Below are 20,611 nucleotides of genomic sequence, written 5' to 3'. Positions count from 1 at the left end.
TTTATCCCTACCTTTATCCTTCCCTCCCCAGTTACCTGTTGTGCACTTGCATTGGTTGGGTGTGCGTGTGTCTGTGTGTGCACACTCACTAGGAATGAACTGTGCCACTGAAATCCCCCCCCCCTTCCTTGTGAGGATTATATGATGTCCTTTGCTCCTCTGTTCAGAATGGTGGTCTTTGCTGTCTTTGTGATTTGTCTCTCCTGATCTGCAGCTGCTTCACGGCCATCAGGGATTCTATGAACCACGAGGGCCAGATTTGGCAGTGGACTTCTTGATTATATCATGTCCTTGTAGTAACTTACTGCTCTCTATTCCAGACTGAATAAGCTATATGGAGCCCACCCAGAGCCCTTGAGGTAGTCTGCACTCCATAATCTAGTTAATTCTTTTTCACAGCCTTAAGAACTCCAATGTGCTAGAACAACTCCAAGTAACTGCCTGTCTAAATGAAGGCTGCAAAGTGGTCTGCTTTGATTCGAAAGGAAACGCTTAAGACTTTTCTCCTTTACTTGGGGTATTTATTGGAACAGTGAAAGGAGTATAAGAAAGCCCAGCTTGCAAATAAGGGCAAGAGAATTTTTTTCCGGATCTCAGGCTAGTTCTTGCCACATGGAAAAGTGTTGCTGAATTTCTTGCAAAAGCAATTGGCGTTGAAAAAACGGCAGTAGCAGGTGGCGCACGGATCACAGCAAGGGAGTTTGTGGCCCAGGCAGGATTCCTGCAAGCGGACGCATCTCCTCGGGGAACGCTCCTCCCGTCCCTGCGCTTGTAAGGCGGATGACAACATCTGCAAGGAGAGCGACAGGAAGGGATGGGAAAGACGTAACCTTTTAAAGGGGGCTGTTGGGGCAGTTTGAAAGCACCTTCTGAAAACAAACATAAACGTTTAATGTCTTGGAACAAGCCCTGCTTCCCCAATGCAACAAAACCAATTTTGGTTGTTGTGGATTTTCCGGGCTGTATTGCCGGCAATACAGCCCGGAAAATCCACAACAACCATCGTTCTCCGGCCATGAAAGCCTTCGACAACATATAAAACCAATTTTATTTTAATATTTCTTTAATCTTTGTTTATACCCTGCCTTTCTCCCCAGTGGGGGCCACAGCAGCTTACATTGTTGTCCTCTCTTCCATTTTATCCTCACAACGACCCTTTGAGGTAGGTTGGACTCAGAGTACGTGACTGGCCTGTGATCATCCATTGAGTTTTCATGGCAGAGTGGGAATTCCAACCTGGATCTCCCAGATCCCAGTCCAGCATTCTAAGCACTACACCACACTGGCTTCTGCAAGTTTGTGCCCACCTTAGATTGCTCTGTTTAGACCAAAAGGTTCTCTTGCAGGTGTCAGCCTACACATGGGCAAAATCAACTGCAGCCTTCTCTGTGGTGACTCCTACTTTATGGAACAGCCTGCCTGTGGTCAGGAGAGCTCCCACGCTCTTGGCTTTCTACAAACAATGCAAAACAATTATTCAAAAAGGCTTTTTTACTCAGGAGGGCGATATTGCAGGGAGGGGGTCTCGGATGTTTCGCCAGTGAGTTGGGAACCATGGGCTTCACCATTATGTTGCTTTGCATATTATCTGTTGCTTTGAATATGTACTCGCAGGGCTTTTTTTCAGCAGGAACGCAGTGGAACGGAGTTCCGGCACCTCTTGAAAATACTCAGCAATAGTGCTTGAAAATAATATTATTTCAAAGAATCCCGTGTGTTTCTTCCCTATTTCCCTCTTGAGAGTTCCGCCACCTCTTTTCCCAGAAAAAAAAACCCTGTGTACTCGTATATACTGCTTGTGCTTCATGTTGTCTAATGTCAATCCTAGAATGCATCTGACGAAGAGAACTGTGATTCTCGAAAGCTTATGCTACAATAAAGTTGGTTAGTCTTAAAGGTGCTACTGGACTCTTTTTGATTTTGCTGCTACAGACTAACATGGCTAACTCCTCTGCATCTATAATCCTAGAATGGATTATGTTCTGTTTCAGCAATCCTTTGACCCTGTATTGGATCCTTGTAATGCTCTGTCTCTGTAAACTTGTATTCATCTACCCTATGACATTGTTTATGGACATGTCCTTGATACTGTATGGAAATGTCCTTGCTCCTGATTGTACTGATCTCACATTATGTAATCTGCCTTGAGTCTCAGTGAGAAAGACGGACTATAAATGACATAAATAAATATAAATTTTGTAAAGAAATGCCTATGTGCTGCCACAGCAGAATGTGTTGTGGAAGCATAGCAGGCAGTTTGTATTAGTGCAAGAAAATAGGTCCTTTATCTTTAAAATAATGCATGATGAGACTTGTAGTTTGATAGCCCTTTAGGGCAGATGTTCTGAGAGCCAAACTACAAGTGACGTCTTACACAGGTTGGACACTAGTCGGCTTCCCTCAAGTTTTGATGGGAAATGTAGGCATCCTGGTCTTGCATCTGTAATGGAGAGCCAAGCTGTAAAACCAGGGCGCCTACATTTCCCATCAAAACTTGAGGGAAGCTGACAAGTGTCCAACCTGTGTAAGGTGTTACTTGTAGTTTGGCTCTAAGATAGCCTTCCTTATTGGTTATACAGAAGTTCCCTTTTGTGCGCTATCAAGCCCGCCAAACTTTTACGATCCTTTGTTTTGAAATCCCTGGCAGCAAGGAGGCGCACAACTTTATCTCTTTTTCACCAAAGCCATGCAAATGGACTCTTATCACTAAGGATGGACTTTCTCCCTCGTTGTGCAGGTAAATCATGAGTTAAAGATTCTTTTGAATGGATGAGCCAAATAAACATGATTTGAGCCCAGCAGACTGGCCTTGATCACGCTCTAGCAATGGGATTCAGTTCCAGCCAGCCTTGGAGCCGGAAAAAGTGAAAAAAAGAGGTGTGTCTGTGCGTGCTCCCAGCTTCTCATTGCATGTGCATGAAAAAATGAAAAGGAATGGAGCTTCCCTCCCGGAGAATCTCCTTCCTCTGCAAACGCCCCTCCGCGCTCTGGCCAGGCTCCTTTGCGGTGCAAGGTGCAAATGCTGCCGGCCTTCCCAGCTCATTGAATTGCTAACGCGGTTGCTGTCCATGCTATGCCGCAAGCCTCTCCCCCAGTGCTTGTGTCTCCTCAGCTCAACCCTTTGCAACTGCATGAAATACACTGGAAGCAAGACCTCAGCGTAGAAGGGAATCCGCTACTGCCAGAGAGCCCGTCAGCACGAGACAGCTGGACCTGGAGGTCAAAGCAAGCAGCCCCCTCCTTACTAGAGAAGCGCTCCGCTATTCATCAGTTCATTAGAAGATTTTTAGGAGACTCACAAGCGTGCAGCACCATCTAGTGGGCATACTTAGGGCCAAGCTACACATGACGAAAGACACTTGCCTGGCAAGTGGATTGAGTGGAGGGCAAGTGAACAGGGAGAAATACACTTGCCGTTCAAGTGTCATTTGTCACTTGTAGCTTGGCCCATTGTAATTGCAGACGAAAATAATTTTTTAAAGAATTTAAAGCAGACTCTGTAACAGAAAGTAATGTTAGCCAGTAAACATAATATCGAAACCAGGGCTCATTTCGAGGGGGAAGGCGCAGGAACACGGTTCGAGCAGTTTCCCAAAGAGGTCACATGTATTTTGAAGTTGATTGCAGCGGGAAGATGGCAGCCACAGCAGACACGTAATCTGGTTTTAGCTCCACGGTTTTATCTCTATTTTATTATTTCCTGGCCTTAACTGAGCTATTCCTGGCACATGATTTTGGCTGCAGGGTATTTCAGTGAAAAGTATTGAAATTTAAGAAGTTTAAGGCCCAGAAAAGTGAATGGGACTGTTTACTGTGGGCTGTAAAATCAAAAAATGAAAAAAATGTTCTGGACTTTAATAGCAAAAGGGTTAAACACAAGGTTCCCAGCACCTTACCACATTTCTGCAGAGGTTTGGGAATCTTTTTTTACTTTTATTTTTGCAAGTAGAAATATAGATATGCTGGATGGCAGACCGAAGCTGCCACCAGGCACGAAAGAATGGCCCTCAGTAATGGCCAGTGAGGTCAGGATTTTTATCAAGAAGCAAACAAAGGAAAAGCACCTGACCCTGAGCTCATACCAATGGAATTATTTCAAATTGACCCAGATCGGTGGGCGCAGATTTTGGCTTCAGTTTTTACTGATATAAATAAGACAGGAAATATGCCTGACGTCTGCTGCAGCATGATAACCATCCCGATCTATAAAAAGGAGGATCCAATGAACCCAGCGAATTATCATCCAATAAGTCTATTATCCACTATAGGAAAACTCTTATGCTGCAATGCTTTTTGAAAAGATTAGATGCTGGGTTGAAGGAAATAATATTCTGGGATATGAACAGGCTGGTTTTAGGAAAGGAGCAAGTACCATCAATCATCGCCACATAGTCTGGTATTTGGTAGACAAATATACGAGTTCTGGAGAAGGCGTGCTGGCAACTGCCTTCATGGATCTTAAATCGGCATTTGACACAATCTCCAGGCCCCGTTTATGGGGAAAGCTGAAGAAGTATGGCATTGAATTGTGTTTTCTTTACCTAATACAACTATACAATTATCCTACTGCCCAGGTTAGATGTGGAGATTCAGGACTGCTATCTGAGCCATTTACTTTAGATAAAGGCACAAAGCAGAGATGTATTCTTACACTTCTGCTGTTTAACATATATAAATGATCTGAGAGCAGAACCACAAGTGACAAAAGGCACAGATTGGACACTTGTCAGCTTCCCTCAAGTTTTGATGGGAAATGTAGGCAGCTTGGCGGAATGTTGGACAAGTGACAGTTGAAAAGTCCATTGGACAGCAGGCGGAGAGCGAAGCTGCAAGACCAGGACGCCTACATTTCCCATCAAAACTTGAGGGAGGCTGACAAGTGTCCAACCTGTGCCTTTTGTCACTTGTGGTTCTGCTCTTAGATCCTGTCTCCTGAGGAATGCTTGCCATCTTCTGTATCTTGCTAAGTGTGAAATTCCAATCCTTTTGTATGCTGTCGATGCAGTAATAACAGGGCCAGATTGAAGGGGGCAGGGGGGTAGTCTGCCCCTGGTGCCGCCAAAGAGGGAGTGCCGGGCACAGCTGCCAGCCACTGGGAGCACGCCGGCAGCAGTGCAGGCAGCTGAGTGGCTACCTGTGCCATTCGCTTGCCCAGCAGGACACAGGGAGCGCACAGCAAGCTGGCCGCCCCCTCAGCCGGGCAGGTGAATGGCTTGGAGAGCTGGGAGGTCACTCGCACCACTCGCCTTCCCGGCTGAGGGGGCAGCCAGCTTGCCGTGCGCTCCCTGTCCTGCAGGGCAAGCAAATGGTGCGAGTGGCCTCCCAACCTTCTGCGCCATTCGTCTTCCTGGCTGAGGGGGTGGCCAGTTTGCCGCACGCTCCCTGTCCTGCTGGGCAAGCAAGTGGCATGGAGGGCTGGGAGGCCACCCCTGTCATTCGCCTGCCCCGCAGGACAGGGAGCGTGCAGCAAGCTGGCTGCCCCCTCAGCCAGGCAAGCGAGTGGTGCAGGCGGCCTCCCAGCCACCCACGCTGCTGCTGCTTTGCGTGACGACGTCACAAAGTAACATCATCACGCATCGCCAGGAGCATGTGCATGCACTGTGCACACATGCAAGGGCACCCAAGCTTCGCTTGTCCTGGGCACCGGGAACACTAGATCCAGCGCTGAGTAATAATGTCCAGTTGTGGGACTCCGCAAATTGATTAAAAAAATCAAGTTACTGTCCCCATGAAGGCTTGTCTATTAATGTAGTGAAATCCAAGGTCATCCAAGGAAAAGGAAAAGTGGGGTGGGGGGACTTCAGATGGGATATAGCAGGCCAATCTATGGAACAGGTTAACCAATTTAAATACTTGGGAATCCATTTTGAGGCATCCCTTGCATAGAAAACACATTGGGTCTTCTTGACAAGGAATACTGCCTTGAGAGTAGGGAGGACAATTGTAAGATATTTTTATACAGCGGGAGGTGAATTTGTCCCCTCGGCCTTAAAGGTATCTAATGCCTTTTGTATGGTGCAGAAATCTGGATCCAGGCCGCTTCTGAGAGAATGGATTACATCCAGTACGATTGTTTCCGACGCTTATTGGCTACTCCCAGGTGTGTTCCAGGAATAGCTCTGAGAGCTGAATTGGGCAAAATACCGACGGAAGCTAAGGCATGGATAAACGCATTTCTTTTTAAAGTAAAGATTTTAAAATCTGAGGAGGGCCCACTCTACTTGGACTCATTCCGGCAGATAAATATAATAGTCAAAGGGATCAGCTGTTGAGAAAGAAAATGAAATGCCTAGTAATAACAAAAAATATGGTCAAGAAGACTACAGAGACCAAAGATCTAAAAAACATGTCAGGAAGTTGGACATTGCTAGGACATCTGTTAGGGCACGGAGGGTATGTTCGACTCTTTACTTAGGTATTGCCCTCCCAATGCAATTTTTTTTTATCATCTGACAGAACTAAAGCTTAGATAGCTTTTACACTGGCAAGAATGAATGCCCTTCCCTTGGCAGTTTTGGAGGGTAGATACAAGAAAGTACCATATGCCAATAGAACATGCAGAGGCCCACTTGATAAAATTGAAACCATTGAACATCTTATTATAGAGCTGAGAGCTCTAGACAGATAGATAAAAACTTTCTTCCTTGGAGCAGGCCGAAGCTGAGCCTGCACTGACTTACAACCTGGACCAGAATGTTAAACCATATACATTATAGACGTGATGGCATCTTTTTCTTTACAGACAGGCTCTGGGATCCGAACTCAAACTAGCCTGCCAGAGCTGGAGGCACAAGACACATCCCAATGAGTATTGCCCTATGTGGAGCAGCAGAGGGCCTCCATCCACAACCTCGCCATGGACAAGATCAACCAGAAATTGGAGTTGCTTCAGCTCCTCGACCCTGTTGCACCAGCATTCAAACCAGAGGCGCCATCTTCAAATCAAACGGCAGAAGCCTCTGGACAGCTAGAGCACAGGATATCAGCCAAGATCGATGGAGCTCGCCCACACGCTTGCCCCAAGTTGGGTTGTACCTACAGCGTTCCAGCCAATCGCTGCAGCTCGTGTGCCAGTGCACACACCAACGGCGCCTCTTGGGAGTTACCCATGGCTACTGCCCCTGTTTGCAGTTCACCTGCTCCCCCTGCAGTTTCTGCAGCTCCTGCCTCATCACTCCCGGCACCACCACGGCCTACCCTGCCTGCGGTTCCAGAGGCAGTGTGACTGCTAGTTGGTCCATACAAGATCTGGCGGAAAGAGGTGTCCAGAAGTTTTTGAACCGCCCAGAGGACTACTTGATCTGGAAGGTGGTATTCCAGGGAGCCATCAGGGACATGAGGCTACAAGCTTATGAAGAACTTACCCTCATGATCGCATGGTTGGGACACGGTTTTGCAGCCCAGGCAAAATGCATGGATGCCACGAACGTTGCAGATCCTGGGACAGCCCTTACTGCAGTTTGGGAACTATTCGACAAACACTACAGGGGATCGTCAAAAATTGAAGTCTCGCTCATGCTGCGGCTGAGGAAGTTTCCCAAGATAAGCATCAATGATCCTTGTAAGCTATGGGACTTGGCTGACATCCTCTCGGAGCTGGAGGCAGCCAAGGAAAAACTGAAGCTACCAGGGCTGGCATGTCACTCTCGACCAATGGATATTAACAAAGATATGCTGCCTTGAAACGTTCTTTAAAAGAGCAGGCAACCTGACCTAGCATTTGATTCGCAAGACAACGTTAAGGTGGTCATGAAGCTAGCCTTAAAAAGAATGTTCAAGTGCTGCTGACCAGTTCAAAGACAATCTATTCCAACACTTTTTGACCCCATGCAGGGAGTAGCTGTCTGAGATGCATCTGAGTGCGAACATCACATTGCGTTAAACTGGGGCTGTAGAGCTGCAGAAAAGCAAGCTGTTTCAGTGGGTGAAATATGGTGCAAACACCTATCTAGAAATAAAGCTGTTTCTCAGGCATCTTGACCATGGTATTGATTTCTTTAGAAAATGGTTTGTTGGGTGACGGTTCTCCCTGTATACAAAAGGAAAAAGCGAAGACTTGGAAGTCCCTGCCCTCTGGTCAGTTCTTGTCCAGCTCCTGTCCGTTTCAATGAGGTTTGCAGAAGCTCCATTTAATTCATATGCTGCAAGGGGAAGATTTTGAAAACCACCTAATTTTCTTGGGCTAACTAGACTTACCTGCCCCACCGGTACCACTACAGCCTGTGATCTGACCCTGGCTGTTTTCACACGACTAACCTGCTTCCGTAACGTTGCGAAACATCACGCGAAAAACGTGGAAGATAATAATAATAATAACATTCGATTTATATACCGCCCTTCAGGACAACTTAATGCCCACTCAGAGCGGTTTACAAAGTGTTATTATTACCCCACAACAATCACCCTGTGAGGTGGGTGGGGCTAAGAGAGCTCAAGAGAACTGTGACTCGCCCAAGGTCACCCAGCTGGCTTCAAGTGGAGGAGTGGGGAATCAAACCCGGCTCTCCAGATTAGAGTCCCGTGCTCTTAACCACTACACCAAACTGGCTCTCAGTTTTGCGACGTCGCGCAAAACTCTCGGGAGAAGACGCTATCTTCCGCGTTTTTCGTGCGATGTTTCGCAACGTTACGGAAGCAGGATAGTCGTGTGAAAACGGCCCCAGATGAAGTGCAGTCTGAACTGTGTGAGCTGACCTGTGTGTGGTGCAGTGCAAGCAGCCCTGCTGTGCAGAAGCATTGGAGTAAATATCTTAGCAGTCCTTTCCAACTTCGTGTTCACGTGGTAGTGGGCATAGTTCAGTGGCCTCGCAGGGCTGGGAAAGATTTTTCAATTTACCTGTGCATCTATCATGCTGGCTTCCGGCACCAGATCATCTTGGGCTATGGGCATCTGCAGGGCCAGCTGTTCAAAATCTGTCAAAGAAAGTGAAGCTTTACAAATGGAAAAAGAGCGAGAGAGAGCAAAGCAAGGTAAGATCGTTCTTTTCTTTTGGAGGTGCTATTAGAATATCAGAGGCCCTTTTTTGGTTTCTGGGTGCATGCATTTTTTGCTGTGGGTTGGGTTTCCCATCACTGTTTGCCTTAACAGACTGAAGCTGTAGCCTATGACAACAGAAATCGTTCCTCTGGGGGTAGGGTAGGATAACGGTGAGGAAATAGCTTCCCAATGGCTGGAATGACTGTGAGTTGGCAGAAAATCCTGATGTAGGTTAAATTAACCAGATCGGCTTCCTCATAGGTATACCATCTGTATTCCTCTTGTATACTTTTTTAAAAAGCAAATATTTCAGTTCTCTGTTCTGAAGGATGCCTGCCAGGTCAATGCTGCCTCTGGAACTTGTCCCTCAGGAATAGGAAACAGATATTTATAAGCAGGGCTCATTTCGAGGGGGAACGCGCAGGAACGCAGTTCCAGCAGTTCTCCAAAGAGGTCATATGTCAGGTGGCCCCCACCCACCTGACTTTCGGCCATTCGGGGGCCGTTTCGGCCTGGATTGGGGCCGAAACAGCCTGGATCAGATTGGTGCCGAGCAGGGGGAAGCCTCCCCTGCTCAGCACTGACCTGATCTGGGCCGTTTCGGTCCAGAACCAGGCCCAAAATGGCCACTTTCGGTCATTTAGGGCCCCTTTTTGCCATTTTGAGCCCAATTTCGGCCCTGAATGGCCAGGATTGGGTCCAAAACAGCCAGGACAGGTGATGTCAGGGGGTGTGACATATCCAAATCAGTTATGCTAATAACAAACTTCTGGTGATGGCAAGGGGTGTGGCTTATGCTAATGAGTTCCTCCAGCTCTTTTTCTACGAAATGACCCCAGCTTATAAGTAAAATATAATGCTCTGCCAACTCAACTGGACACAATCTTATAGCAACCCACAGAAAGCATTAAAGACCCCCCAAATCAATATAAAAATAAATGATTGAATCTTCCATCATAGGATGCTAAGACCTCATCTATGCAGATCATATCTACCGTTCATAGAAGTAATTCTGTGGCAGCCAAGAAGCCTCCTTGAATAGAATAGAAATCCTGGTCACATTTCCGAAAGGAAAGGGGTGTGTGCCAGACCTATTTCCCATTGTAAATATTTCACAGGGAGAGCAGCGGCTGTAGGGCTGGGTCTAAACTTGGTAGCCTTTTACTATACTTCAGAGCCTGAGAACACCCTCCGTGGAGCATCAGCTGCTGCCTTTAACGCACGGAGTGGAGGCACATCTTCAAATAATTTGGGTCCAGGCTGTCACTCAGTCAAAATTTATTTCGATACAGAATCAGCTCTGGAGAATCGACAATAATAGAAACAAAAGAAGTACGATAAAATAGGGGAGGTACATACAGTGTGGCAAGCCCAAATTGTGGGAGACAAAGTTCCATCTGGCAAAAAGAGTAAAATGATTGGAAAACAGTAAAATGATTGACGCTCAGTCAGCCATTTACGCATCCCACCCACCCAAAGGCAAAATGTAACAACTCTATTTGTTATCTCCTGGGAAGAATTTGCAGGAAAGAGGGAGAGATAAAGTCCAGGCTGAATTTGAGCCACAATTTTGAATGATTTTTTAAAATCGACAGCAGTCAGATAACACTTCCTTTCATCCAAACAGCCTCATTCTCAGAACTAGCTGGTGTAGTTTCTCATGAATCCCCATTCTTGGGAGCAGGGGGAAGGGGTAGAAATGATAAAATAATCTTTTTAAAAAACATTTACTGTCTATGCAACATATTCAGAAATTAAAGCACTATGACCGAATTTCCAAAACATGCATGTTGAATGCTTCCTTCACGTCCTGCTTATGGGCTTTCAAGGGGCGTCTAGCTGACTGTTATGGGAAACCAGATGCTGGTCCAGCAGAGATATTTTTATGTTCTTATCGTACTGAAGGACAAATGCAGCTTCCGCAGAATTCTTACAGGAACAGTGCTTGACGGTTTTAAACAAAAAGTCAATGTCAACCTCTTTAAATGAACAGCAAAAATACTCTGGCTTGGATCCACGGGAGATTTCTGCCCACTGAAGGAACTTGGGCCTGCAAAATAGGACTTCCCTTCCTTTTGCAGCCCCAAATGCCCTCTGAAATGCTGCTTCTGGGGGAACTCCCCCCAGAAAACAGCTTGGGAAGGAGTCAGAATTCTGCAGTGGGAGGAGGGAGTCAGGAAAAATCACCTCTCGCTTCTGTTCACTGAAGACTCTCTCTCTCTCTCTCTCTCTCTCTCTCTCTCTCTCTCTCTCTCTCTCTCTCTCTCTCTCTCTCACACACACACACACACACACACACACACACACACACACACACACAGAGTAAAGAGTCCCGTAGCCACTTTAAGACCTTTATTGTAGCATAAGCTTCCGAGAGCCACAGGTCTGTTCCTCAGATGCATCTGACAAAGAGAACTGTGGCTCTCGAAAGCTTATGCTACAATAAAGTTGGTTAGTCTTAAAGGTGCTACTGGAGTCTTTACTATTTTGTGACTACAGACTAACATGGCTAACTCCTCTGGGTCTACACACACGCACACATATATATACATATACACATACGCATATCAAGAAAAAATTGTTAAAGTTTCCAACTGAAGCTGTGTGCCTGGGCTCTGCAAGTGTCCTTCGCATGTTCTGCATCTTTGCTTTGATATGAATGAGTGGACACTTGTGCTGAACCAGAGGACAAATGTGAAAAGACCCCAGGTGCACATGCCTTGTCCTCCGCCAACTCGTCATCCTCAGATCCCGCCAGGATATGTAGATGACGGGGGCGGAATACCTTGCTATCGCCTTTGTTTTCATTGATTAAAATGGGCCCTGTGAAACTTCATCATGACAAGATCGCTGGATCCAGTATCTAGTAAATCATGAATAGTACGTTGAATATATGTACTTTTATAGAACAGTGAAAACGCTACGGCAGTGTGTTTTCAAGGCAAGAGGTTAAGAGAGGTGGTTTGCCCTTGCCTGCCTCTGTATTACAACCCTGGACTTCCTTGGTGATCTCCCATCCAAGAACTAACCATGCAAGTCACACTTCGCGCCAATAGTTCCACGGGGGCGGGGGGGGGAGAGAAGAGGATTGTTGTCGGCAATAGTGGATCTATGGCAATTGCAGGCATGCGGCGCAAGCAGACGGGGGCAGTGTTGGGAAACTGACCTGGGGGTGCCTCTTTGACGAGCTGCAGAAGGCTCGGGTAGCTGACCCTTCCTGCTTCTTCCAGAAGGGACCCCACCTCATCAAGACGGTTGTGGCTGGAGCTAGAGGCAAAGACAGCCTGGATTCCCTGCAGGAGTCCTAAAGACAGCAAGAGCAGCCCCAGCATCCTGGTTCACCTGCACAGGACCGGGTGAGGGTGCTGGGATTAGAGAGTGTAACAAAGCAGGAAGCCCCCTAAACTTGGGATAAGGTGGGTTCACGCGAGCTAATTCATAGAGGGCACACCTATGCTATTTTCTCCACTGTTTCAGAGACGAAAATGTGGGAGATTGCGATGTTCCTGTGCGCACAAACCAGCTTTTGCTGCCTGAACACCCCGATTGAGATCATTGACTTTGGTAAAAGCTGTGGCTGTGTTAGTATATAACAACCTGCACCGTGAGCTGATTTCAAAACAAAGCATCTTCTTGAACTGTCCTATTACATTCTAATGAACAGTTCGAAATGGACCTTGTAAGCGGCAAGATGTGAAATGACAGGCTATGCACAAGCTGGGGTCTTCGTGCTCATGCAAATAATTCCATGTCCATGCACATGCTTTCACATCATATTCATGCACCATGCCCAAGATGGATATACGTCTCCCTAACTTGATTTGGACGTGCGGCTGAAGTAGGACGCCATTACCAAAGGTGAACAGAACTGTTTTTGACTGCTGCAGGACTCCCGGCTGCTGCAGGAGGGGGTGACCTGTTTCAAAGTTTCCCAACGTTAATATTCATGCAGGTGGCAAATTAGCACAGGCAGTAAAGGGCTAGGCTGGAACGCTTTCTCCTGGGAGAGCTCCTTTTGTATTTGCGGGGCCTTTTTACATGAGGGAGCAATAAAAATTATCTCCTAGCTGATATCTGAAGCGATACTCGGTAGACCCGAGCTGCAGCTGTCTAACTCAAAAGATTGTGGGAGAACGTGTGCACAAGCCAAGGGTTATATCCAACGGATCTATCTACAGGCAGAAAATGAAACGAGTCCCCTTTGGCCACCCCAAAAAGGCTATGCTGGGAATTATGGGACCTGCGTGGACAAAAGCCGCATGAGGCTGCAGTAAGGAGGGAAATCTGATGAGATTGAGTGAAAAAGCTGGCTGGATCCAAACCAGTGCTTAGGAAAGGCTTCTTCTCAAAAGGCAAAGCAGACAGTGCCTTGTTAGGGAGAGGAATTAAAAATGCCAATTCCAAGGTTCTCTTGCAGAGCAATTGAACCATTCAAAGCTAGATTAAGTAGGCAGCGCTCTGTCTCTAGTGGGGAGAGGTTTGTAGGGTCCTTGGCTCAAATGGGACAAGAGCTACAGGTGATACAGACCAGGTCGGGCTTGTGTTCGCCTGGACTGGATTTGCCCTGTTGTTCCTGTTTCCTGTTTGGGATTCTCTCACATCGCACACATCTGTGACTCTTTCCCTTCTAGCCTACATATGCAAGATCTAGCAAAGCTGTTTGGAGCAGTACTTTAGACAAAAGAACATTCTTTTGGGACGACAAACAAGTTTTCTGTCAACACACAGGTCAGCTGAACCATAACCTCAATTCTTCTGCCTTAAATCCGTATCTCCTGGGCTGGGTGAGCCCACTAGGGCAGGAGAAACAGTTGCTAGAAAAAGTGCAGTGTCAAATACAAGGACCATGTGAATTCGTTCTTTTTCTTCTCCAGAGGAAATGGCAAAAAGGAGTTCCCCCCCACTCCCATCGGTGCACAGCTTGACTCTCATGCTGTCAGGGAGGGAGTAGGATTGGAACTCAGGTCTCTCTGATCTATGGCCCACTGTGTCTTGTGGTGAGCCATGCAAGGCAAAAGCCAGAATTATTCTCTTGCTCCAGCCTCCAACTTCAGAAATGCCTTCTAGGACCCATCTTGAACTGCAGACTACAAGAGTTTGTGGGGTTCCCCTTTATTTCTTTATCCCTCTCTGGGAGTGCAGGATATATAAATCAATATTTTGCCTATTTTGCCAATCTTTTGTCTACCTAGTAAATCTTCTCTTTAGAAGACTGAGTGCTTATACAGTAGTATGTTTTAGGGCCTCGCGTTTTTGTAGCAGAAAGGGCTCTCTACATAATACACATTTCAAAACCTCACCGCAAACAAAGCGGGGGGGATGCTCATCCCCCCGTTCCCTTTTGTGTCATATTCCAAGGTGTTAATGCAGAAACAGTTATTCCATTTTATCCTTTCAATGGCCCTGTGAGGTAGGTTAAGCCAAGAGAGAGAATGGAAGAAGAATAAATGTCACGACTGAGTGAAATGTTCAACTCCGGAGTTTCCCTTCTGTGCCCAACACTCGATCCACTAGAGGTCTCCAAACTGATCAAACAGCAAAACACTATGCTTCCATCTAGCTTATACCCTGTAAATCTAGTTGGTCTTTAAGGTGCTCTTCTACTATAGACCAACACAGAACCCACCTGAAATTATCTTCTATCTAGCATGTTATCCTGTCCTCGTCTTCCTTCCTCCTTTTCCAAGGAACACAGGGAGCTGTGCATTGTTCTTCCTTCTCCCATTTTATTTCCACAACAACCCTATGGGGTAGGCTATGCTAGGAGTGTGTAATGCCCAAGGACACCTCGTGAGCTTCATGGCAGAGTGGAGACTTGGACCCAGTCCCAGATCCTGGTACAACCCAAGTTAGGCACACATGAGCAGCACACCTGACTATTTTGCTTGCACCCGGGGCCAGATCTCCACTCAAGCCACCGAGGCACGGGCAGCACTGCTAGGAAACCGGAAAAAGGAATAGGCATGGCTTACTAATTTCCCATTTAAGAATTCCCAAAACAATTTTCTCTTCACACCTCTGGAAAAATGAGCTCTGAGATACAAAAGCTCATGTTGAAATAAATGTCAGTCTTTTAAGGCGCCACCAGTCTTTTGCCTGGCATTGCCTGCTAGACTTGCACAGCCACCAGTAACATCCTTGAGAGCCTGGCAGGGCTTGCTCTGAGTATGTCTGGCCAGGTACAACCCTTGTCTCCCTCCCCCTGGCCGCCATTTGGTTTGCCAGCACACTGACATCTTCACAGGTAGACACTGCCCTGGTGGGGGTCCCGCCAAGTTCCCACCAACAGTGAGAAGTCTCCCAGAGACTCGATCCTCTGCCTGCTGATGGCTGGTGATCAGCAGGAGGCGGCTGGCCACTCAGAGGTTGCCCGCTATTGGTGGGAACCTGGAAAGGAAGCTGGGGGAATGCGCGTTCATGTGTCCACGTCCCCAGGTGATGCCAGCGACAGCGTCATACTTGGGCGTGATTCTTTAGGAACTGGCCCAACATGGGCTGCCCAAGAGGTAGCATCAGCAGCCGGCCCTACAGGCACAGGTACGAAAAGAAGAGAGTTGGGCGCTCCCAACAACAGCAACGAATTAAAACAGCAACTCTAGGAAGATCCAAAAAAGTTGCTTGTGCCTGCTCTAAGCATCACATCACAAATGACTCCCTTCCCATAGCTCCTCTTGAAAATGTTACATGCGCACAGTATTGTATCTGGGAACCACGCAGGGGCCTTGCATGCTTCAAATGGGAACACATGCACATGCCATATTAACCACCAGGGAATTTTTTTAGCCTACATTTGCTCTGATTGCGCTCCCTTTAACTGGAGATGTTAGAGTGTGAACTGGAACCGTTCCATGCACCCACTGAGCTATGGGATCCTACTCCACAAAGGGAATTCTGGAATTACGACTGAGCTCCAGGCTTCAGGGATCCGTCCCCCTGGAGGAAATGGCTGCTTTGGATGGTTGGATTCTGTGGCATTATAGCCCACTGTGGTTCACCCCCTCCCCAAACTCCACTCCCAGATCTCCAGGAATTTCCCTACCTAGGGTTGGCAACCCTAACTCCATGGAATTTGTTGCATGCCACGTTACAAAGTCATTCGCATGGATGATGGAAATGTACCATACCTGGACTTCTTGTTTCTTGCTCTGACAAAATGCCGTGGCTCTGCTCTGAGCTGCATGTTGGCCACAGATTTATAATAAACGCTCCTAATTAAGTGCCTGGACCACATGACTGCTCTCTGAATGATAGATTGGCTTCCATGTCAGTAGCGCTTGGTCCATTTTTCCTGCAAAGACTGATTACCTCCCCACTCCTCCTGGCTGGATAGCACTCAGACATTTCATTGGAGCAACCCAGAGAAGTCATTCATCCCTGAATGCCCCCCACCCCTGGTCAAGCTGGATTGTTCTGAAAGAGCACATCCAGTTAGGGTTACCCATGAGACCATCAAATGAAAATAACAAAAGATTCTTTGGTGCTCTGCCGTTTTGGATAAAGCACACCCTTCTTGGCTGTTCATCAAAACATGGAGCAATAGGATAGGAAACCAACATAGGAAGGAGAACATGGAAAGCATGAAGATAAGGGAAAAGTGAAAGAATAAAGGCCGGATTTTCAAGTCAAGGTGGTTTTATCAATGTCATTGAGCAACGAAGGTGTGAACGGTTGGTATTTAAGCAGCTCCAGGATGTGAAGTGCCCTAGTCAATCTTGAAGCATTCCTGGCTATTTTCCTATGGCCCTGCATACATTATTATTCTCGGCACCCCTAAATTAACTTCCAGTCTCATTGACTATCTAGGCAGATTGGCTAATGCAGCAGAAATTTAAGAATGTATGTATATGCGCACCATAAAGTTGAACTGACCTACAGAAGCCCTTCAAGAGGTTTTCAATGCAAACAGGGAACAGTTTGCCATTGACTTCCTCTGCATAACAACCCCAGGGTTTTTTTGTAGCCTCCCATCCAAGTACCAATCCTGCTTAGCGTCCAATATTTGACAATATCAGACCAACTGCACATCCGAGATTCAAGTAAGGATGTGCAATTCCTTATGAGTGAACAAAAAACAGACCTATTTGTTACTGATATTATTATAACAAAAGCTGGTCAAAAACCCTAATGTTTCCTTAATTTTAGCTTTTCTGGGTGCTCATTGTCTAGTTCTAGAGGGTGCAAAGACTGGTGATGAAACTGACAGGGATATCTTCCAGTCATTGTTGTCAAGTAGAACTTGCAACAAAGATGGTTGTGCTTAAGAGCTTTTTCTTCCCGCTAGTGTTACCCCTAAATATGTGTAGTCAGAAGCTCAATACTCACAGTGTGATTCAGACCATGTCCACTGAGGCCCTTAAATCTCCCCCTTCAGGATTCTGTTATAGACTTTAGCATTCTAATTCCTTCTTCCTTCCTTCTTTAACTTTCTTCCACTCTTCTTGACATTCCATGTTCCAGGAGCAACCTGAGAACTGCCCATATTGTATAATCATGCATTTAGATCACATGTTAAACGTGAGATGAGCTGGAATTTCCCCAATAAAATTTGAGTTTGGCACTCATGTAAAGAGCTTCATGGTTTGATTCCTTCATCCATACGATCAATTTTTGTAAAAATTTAACACACACATACACAAACACATGTTGCATGAGGGTCCCTAGAAAGTTGTTCAGAATATTTGGAATAGGAGGAGCCAGTAAGGACTGTGAACACCGACGGGTACCAGCATCAGATTTAATGATGGAAACGGGAGTGACACCATCAGTTTCAAAAGACGATGAAAAACAAAAATTGGACCACACTTCCAGCCTGCCAGCAAGAAAAGGGCTTAATTTCTAAAAAGAAAGGCAGTGGAGTTCAGGCAGGCTATCTGCTTTCCAAGCAAGCCCTGCTTTTTAATTTTGCCTCTTTTGCAGCTGTTTTGCCTTCCTCCAGACCAAAACGAGAGCTACCAGGAACAAGACATCTTGGGTAGCAGAACCTGGGCAATAGGGAGAAAGTCTCGACACAGGAGGCTGTTCCACACAGTGACAATTTCCTTCAGAAGGGGTAGCGGTGGTGGCTAGGCAACGTAAAGAATCGCCTCGAGACATGTGACTGGAAGTGATGTAACAGCACAACCATGGTGGCACCCCCATTTTTGTGCCAGTTCTGCATAGGGCAGCATTGAGAGGGCCAGCTTCCTCTATGCTGCTTGATGGGGAGCAGAGAGGTGGGGGTGCTGTGGGCCTAGTCTGTGAGCAGACAGCCCCGGGCCAAGTCCACTCCCACCTGTTTCATGGTGACGAGTGGCCCAGATTCCTCTGCGCTGCACCACTCCCTTCCCTTCTTTGTCTTCTCCTTCCTCCTCTTCTCCTCCCTCCCCCAGGCGTCTAGTATTTTGAGTACATTTCCTCCAAGTAGTCCAACAAAATACCAGACTGTCCAGGTGAAAACCAGACACCTAGCAACCCTGGAGGCTGGCAGCAGAGGGTATAATGGGAGACCTGGTACACTGAGCTGCTACGCAGGTTTGAGCAATTTCAAAGAAACTCTAGGGAAAATATGGGAGCTGTGGTGTCTGCTGAGGTGTGAGTGGAGTCTGCTTTCCCACAGCATTGAACCCAGGGAAAATAACCCATGTGGGAAAGTTCTGAGTTCAGGTTTTGGTAAAGCAGAAATTTGGGTACCAGAAGCTGTCGAGAAAAATAGTTTGGGTGAAATTTTTGGGAAACGCTACAGCTGAGAGATGTTTGCAAGGGCCTTCTCTTCCATCCCAGGAACCTCTCAGACCGGCGGAAGCCCTTCACTCCCTGTGTCTCTGCAGCTGTAGCTGAGCCCCAGCCGTTTTCTTTCCGAAACTCATTAGTGCCTGTTTGTGCAGTAGGCAGAAGAGGATTCTGGGAAGAGATTAGTCCCATAATGAGCGAAGCAGTCCCAACCTGCCCTGAAAGCTTTTCAATCTGCAGAAGCAACGTTGGCTTTACACGTCTTCCCTAACATTCATTAAAGTGCTAAATGAAAATCTCTCTGCTAGCCTGCACTGCCATTTCCAGGAAGAAAGGGGCCTAAAATAGCCAGAACGCTGCCCAGTCCCATCAACAAAGGCTGTTGATGTACAAGGGGACAGAACATGCTCTGTGAGCTGAGTGAGTACTTAGTTCTCTGTGGGACATTCCAGCACCCTTCCTTCCAAACCAGGATCTTTTTTCTCAGCAAAGGGAAATTCTGATAGAAGTGTGGAAGAATCGGCTTCCTTTCAAAAGCAAGATGTTTCTTAAGAAACAACAGATGCACGTCTTTCATTCAAGCAAGACATCGTGATCTCAGACAGAGAGACAGTCCTTGTAGGAGGGTGAGAAGTAGGGATGCCAACTCTGGGTTGAGAAATTCCTGGAAATTTGGGGGTGGAGCCTGGGGAGGATGGAGCTTGGAGAGAGGAAGGAGTTCTGCAGGATATAACCTGGAATACCAGGTCAAGGACATTTGGTCATTGTTTTCTGGAGAAAGGTGCACACACTTGCTTGTTCTTGTGGTCCTATCTGGTATCTTTTAGTTCATAATAGAAATTTGGAGAGCAAGTTTGTTCCAGAAAGGGAGATTCCTGTACACCCAGAGGGAAATGTGTAACCAGCAGTGCCCCTGGGAGGCTGGGGCTGATGGGACCGTCAAGGCCCCCCTAGAGTTCCAGTTAAGCTTCAGTCAGAATCAGGAGAGCTGGGTGGCCAGATGCCTCTCTAGGATCTCCTGCCTCGGTCTCTCTTTCTAATGAGTAGCTTTGTTCCCTATGCCATTCCCAGCGCTTGGAATTCAGATCACTCCCAGAAGACCACAAACGTCTCCAAAACTTGGGAGCTGGCAAGTTTTAGGAGCTGGTTTGATGGGGTGGAGACTGGAGAGGAAAACCTCGGTGTGTGGAGGAAATCCTCCTGTCGCTGACGGGTATGTTCTACTCTCCCAGCGGGGTAACAAGCGATGTTCTTGTCCCATAAATGGAAAAACGGGTGGAGGAACTACTTTTTTCCCACTACAGCATTACTACCTAATGCTATACCCATTTATCCATCCTCAACAGTCCTTACTAGAATTGTAGCTTTACCCTGGCAAAAACATGCCTTTGTCAGATGCATCTGACAAAGAGAGCTGTTGTTCTTGAAAGCTTATGCTACAATAAAGTTGGTTATTCTTAAAGGTGCTACTGGGCTCTTTACAATTAAACAAAGTCGGTATACGGCTTTTTCATTGACCACTGAAAATGTGTTTATTCCAAACCAAAATTTTTTAAAAATTGCACATCTCAACATGATTTTAATCGTTGTCACTATATAACTTTTTTTTAAAAAAGTTCTCTGCCTTCCCACCCTAGTTACACTGCTGCTGTGGAACATGCTTGCGAGCAACTTCAACCAGGTGACTCACCCCAAAAAAGCCACAAATGCATACACACATACCAGTCAATTCGAACCGAGAGATATGCCCTTCCTGACACGCCCATCGCCATAATGACAACAGAACCAGAAGACAAGTACTTGGTCGCATTTTCAGTCTTAGTGGTTTCCCTTGTTCTATTTATCATCTTCCTCTCTATAAAAGAGTCACCCTCTGACATCCTGTGGTGCTGTGTGGCTGGGGGGGCGGGGGGCGGCATTGTGGCT

The 20,611-nt window shown here is 46.7% G+C and overlaps 2 protein-coding genes across 2 annotated transcripts in view; one reads left to right on the top strand and one right to left on the bottom strand.

Annotated features, from left to right (window-relative positions):
* FHOD1 (formin homology 2 domain containing 1) overlaps positions 1-20,611 on the top strand; it is a 274,420-nt gene that overhangs the window by 237,367 nt on the left and 16,442 nt on the right. The gene's annotated exons all lie outside the window — the stretch shown is intronic.
* On the bottom strand, positions 599-12,309 carry AGRP (agouti related neuropeptide). Its single transcript, XM_055000394.1, has 3 exons — positions 12,144-12,309; positions 8,837-8,913; positions 599-790 (listed from the first exon to the last, which is right to left on the bottom strand). Exons 1-3 carry the CDS (start codon positions 12,307-12,309, stop codon positions 599-601), a joined length of 435 nt encoding a protein of 144 aa, XP_054856369.1.

This window comes from Eublepharis macularius, chromosome 16, assembly GCF_028583425.1.
Source record: "Eublepharis macularius isolate TG4126 chromosome 16, MPM_Emac_v1.0, whole genome shotgun sequence".
NCBI classification, from domain to species: Eukaryota; Metazoa; Chordata; class Lepidosauria; order Squamata; family Eublepharidae; genus Eublepharis; species Eublepharis macularius.
The sequence above is the reverse complement of the archived record's forward strand: the minus strand, read 5'-3'. Positions and strand labels throughout refer to the sequence as shown.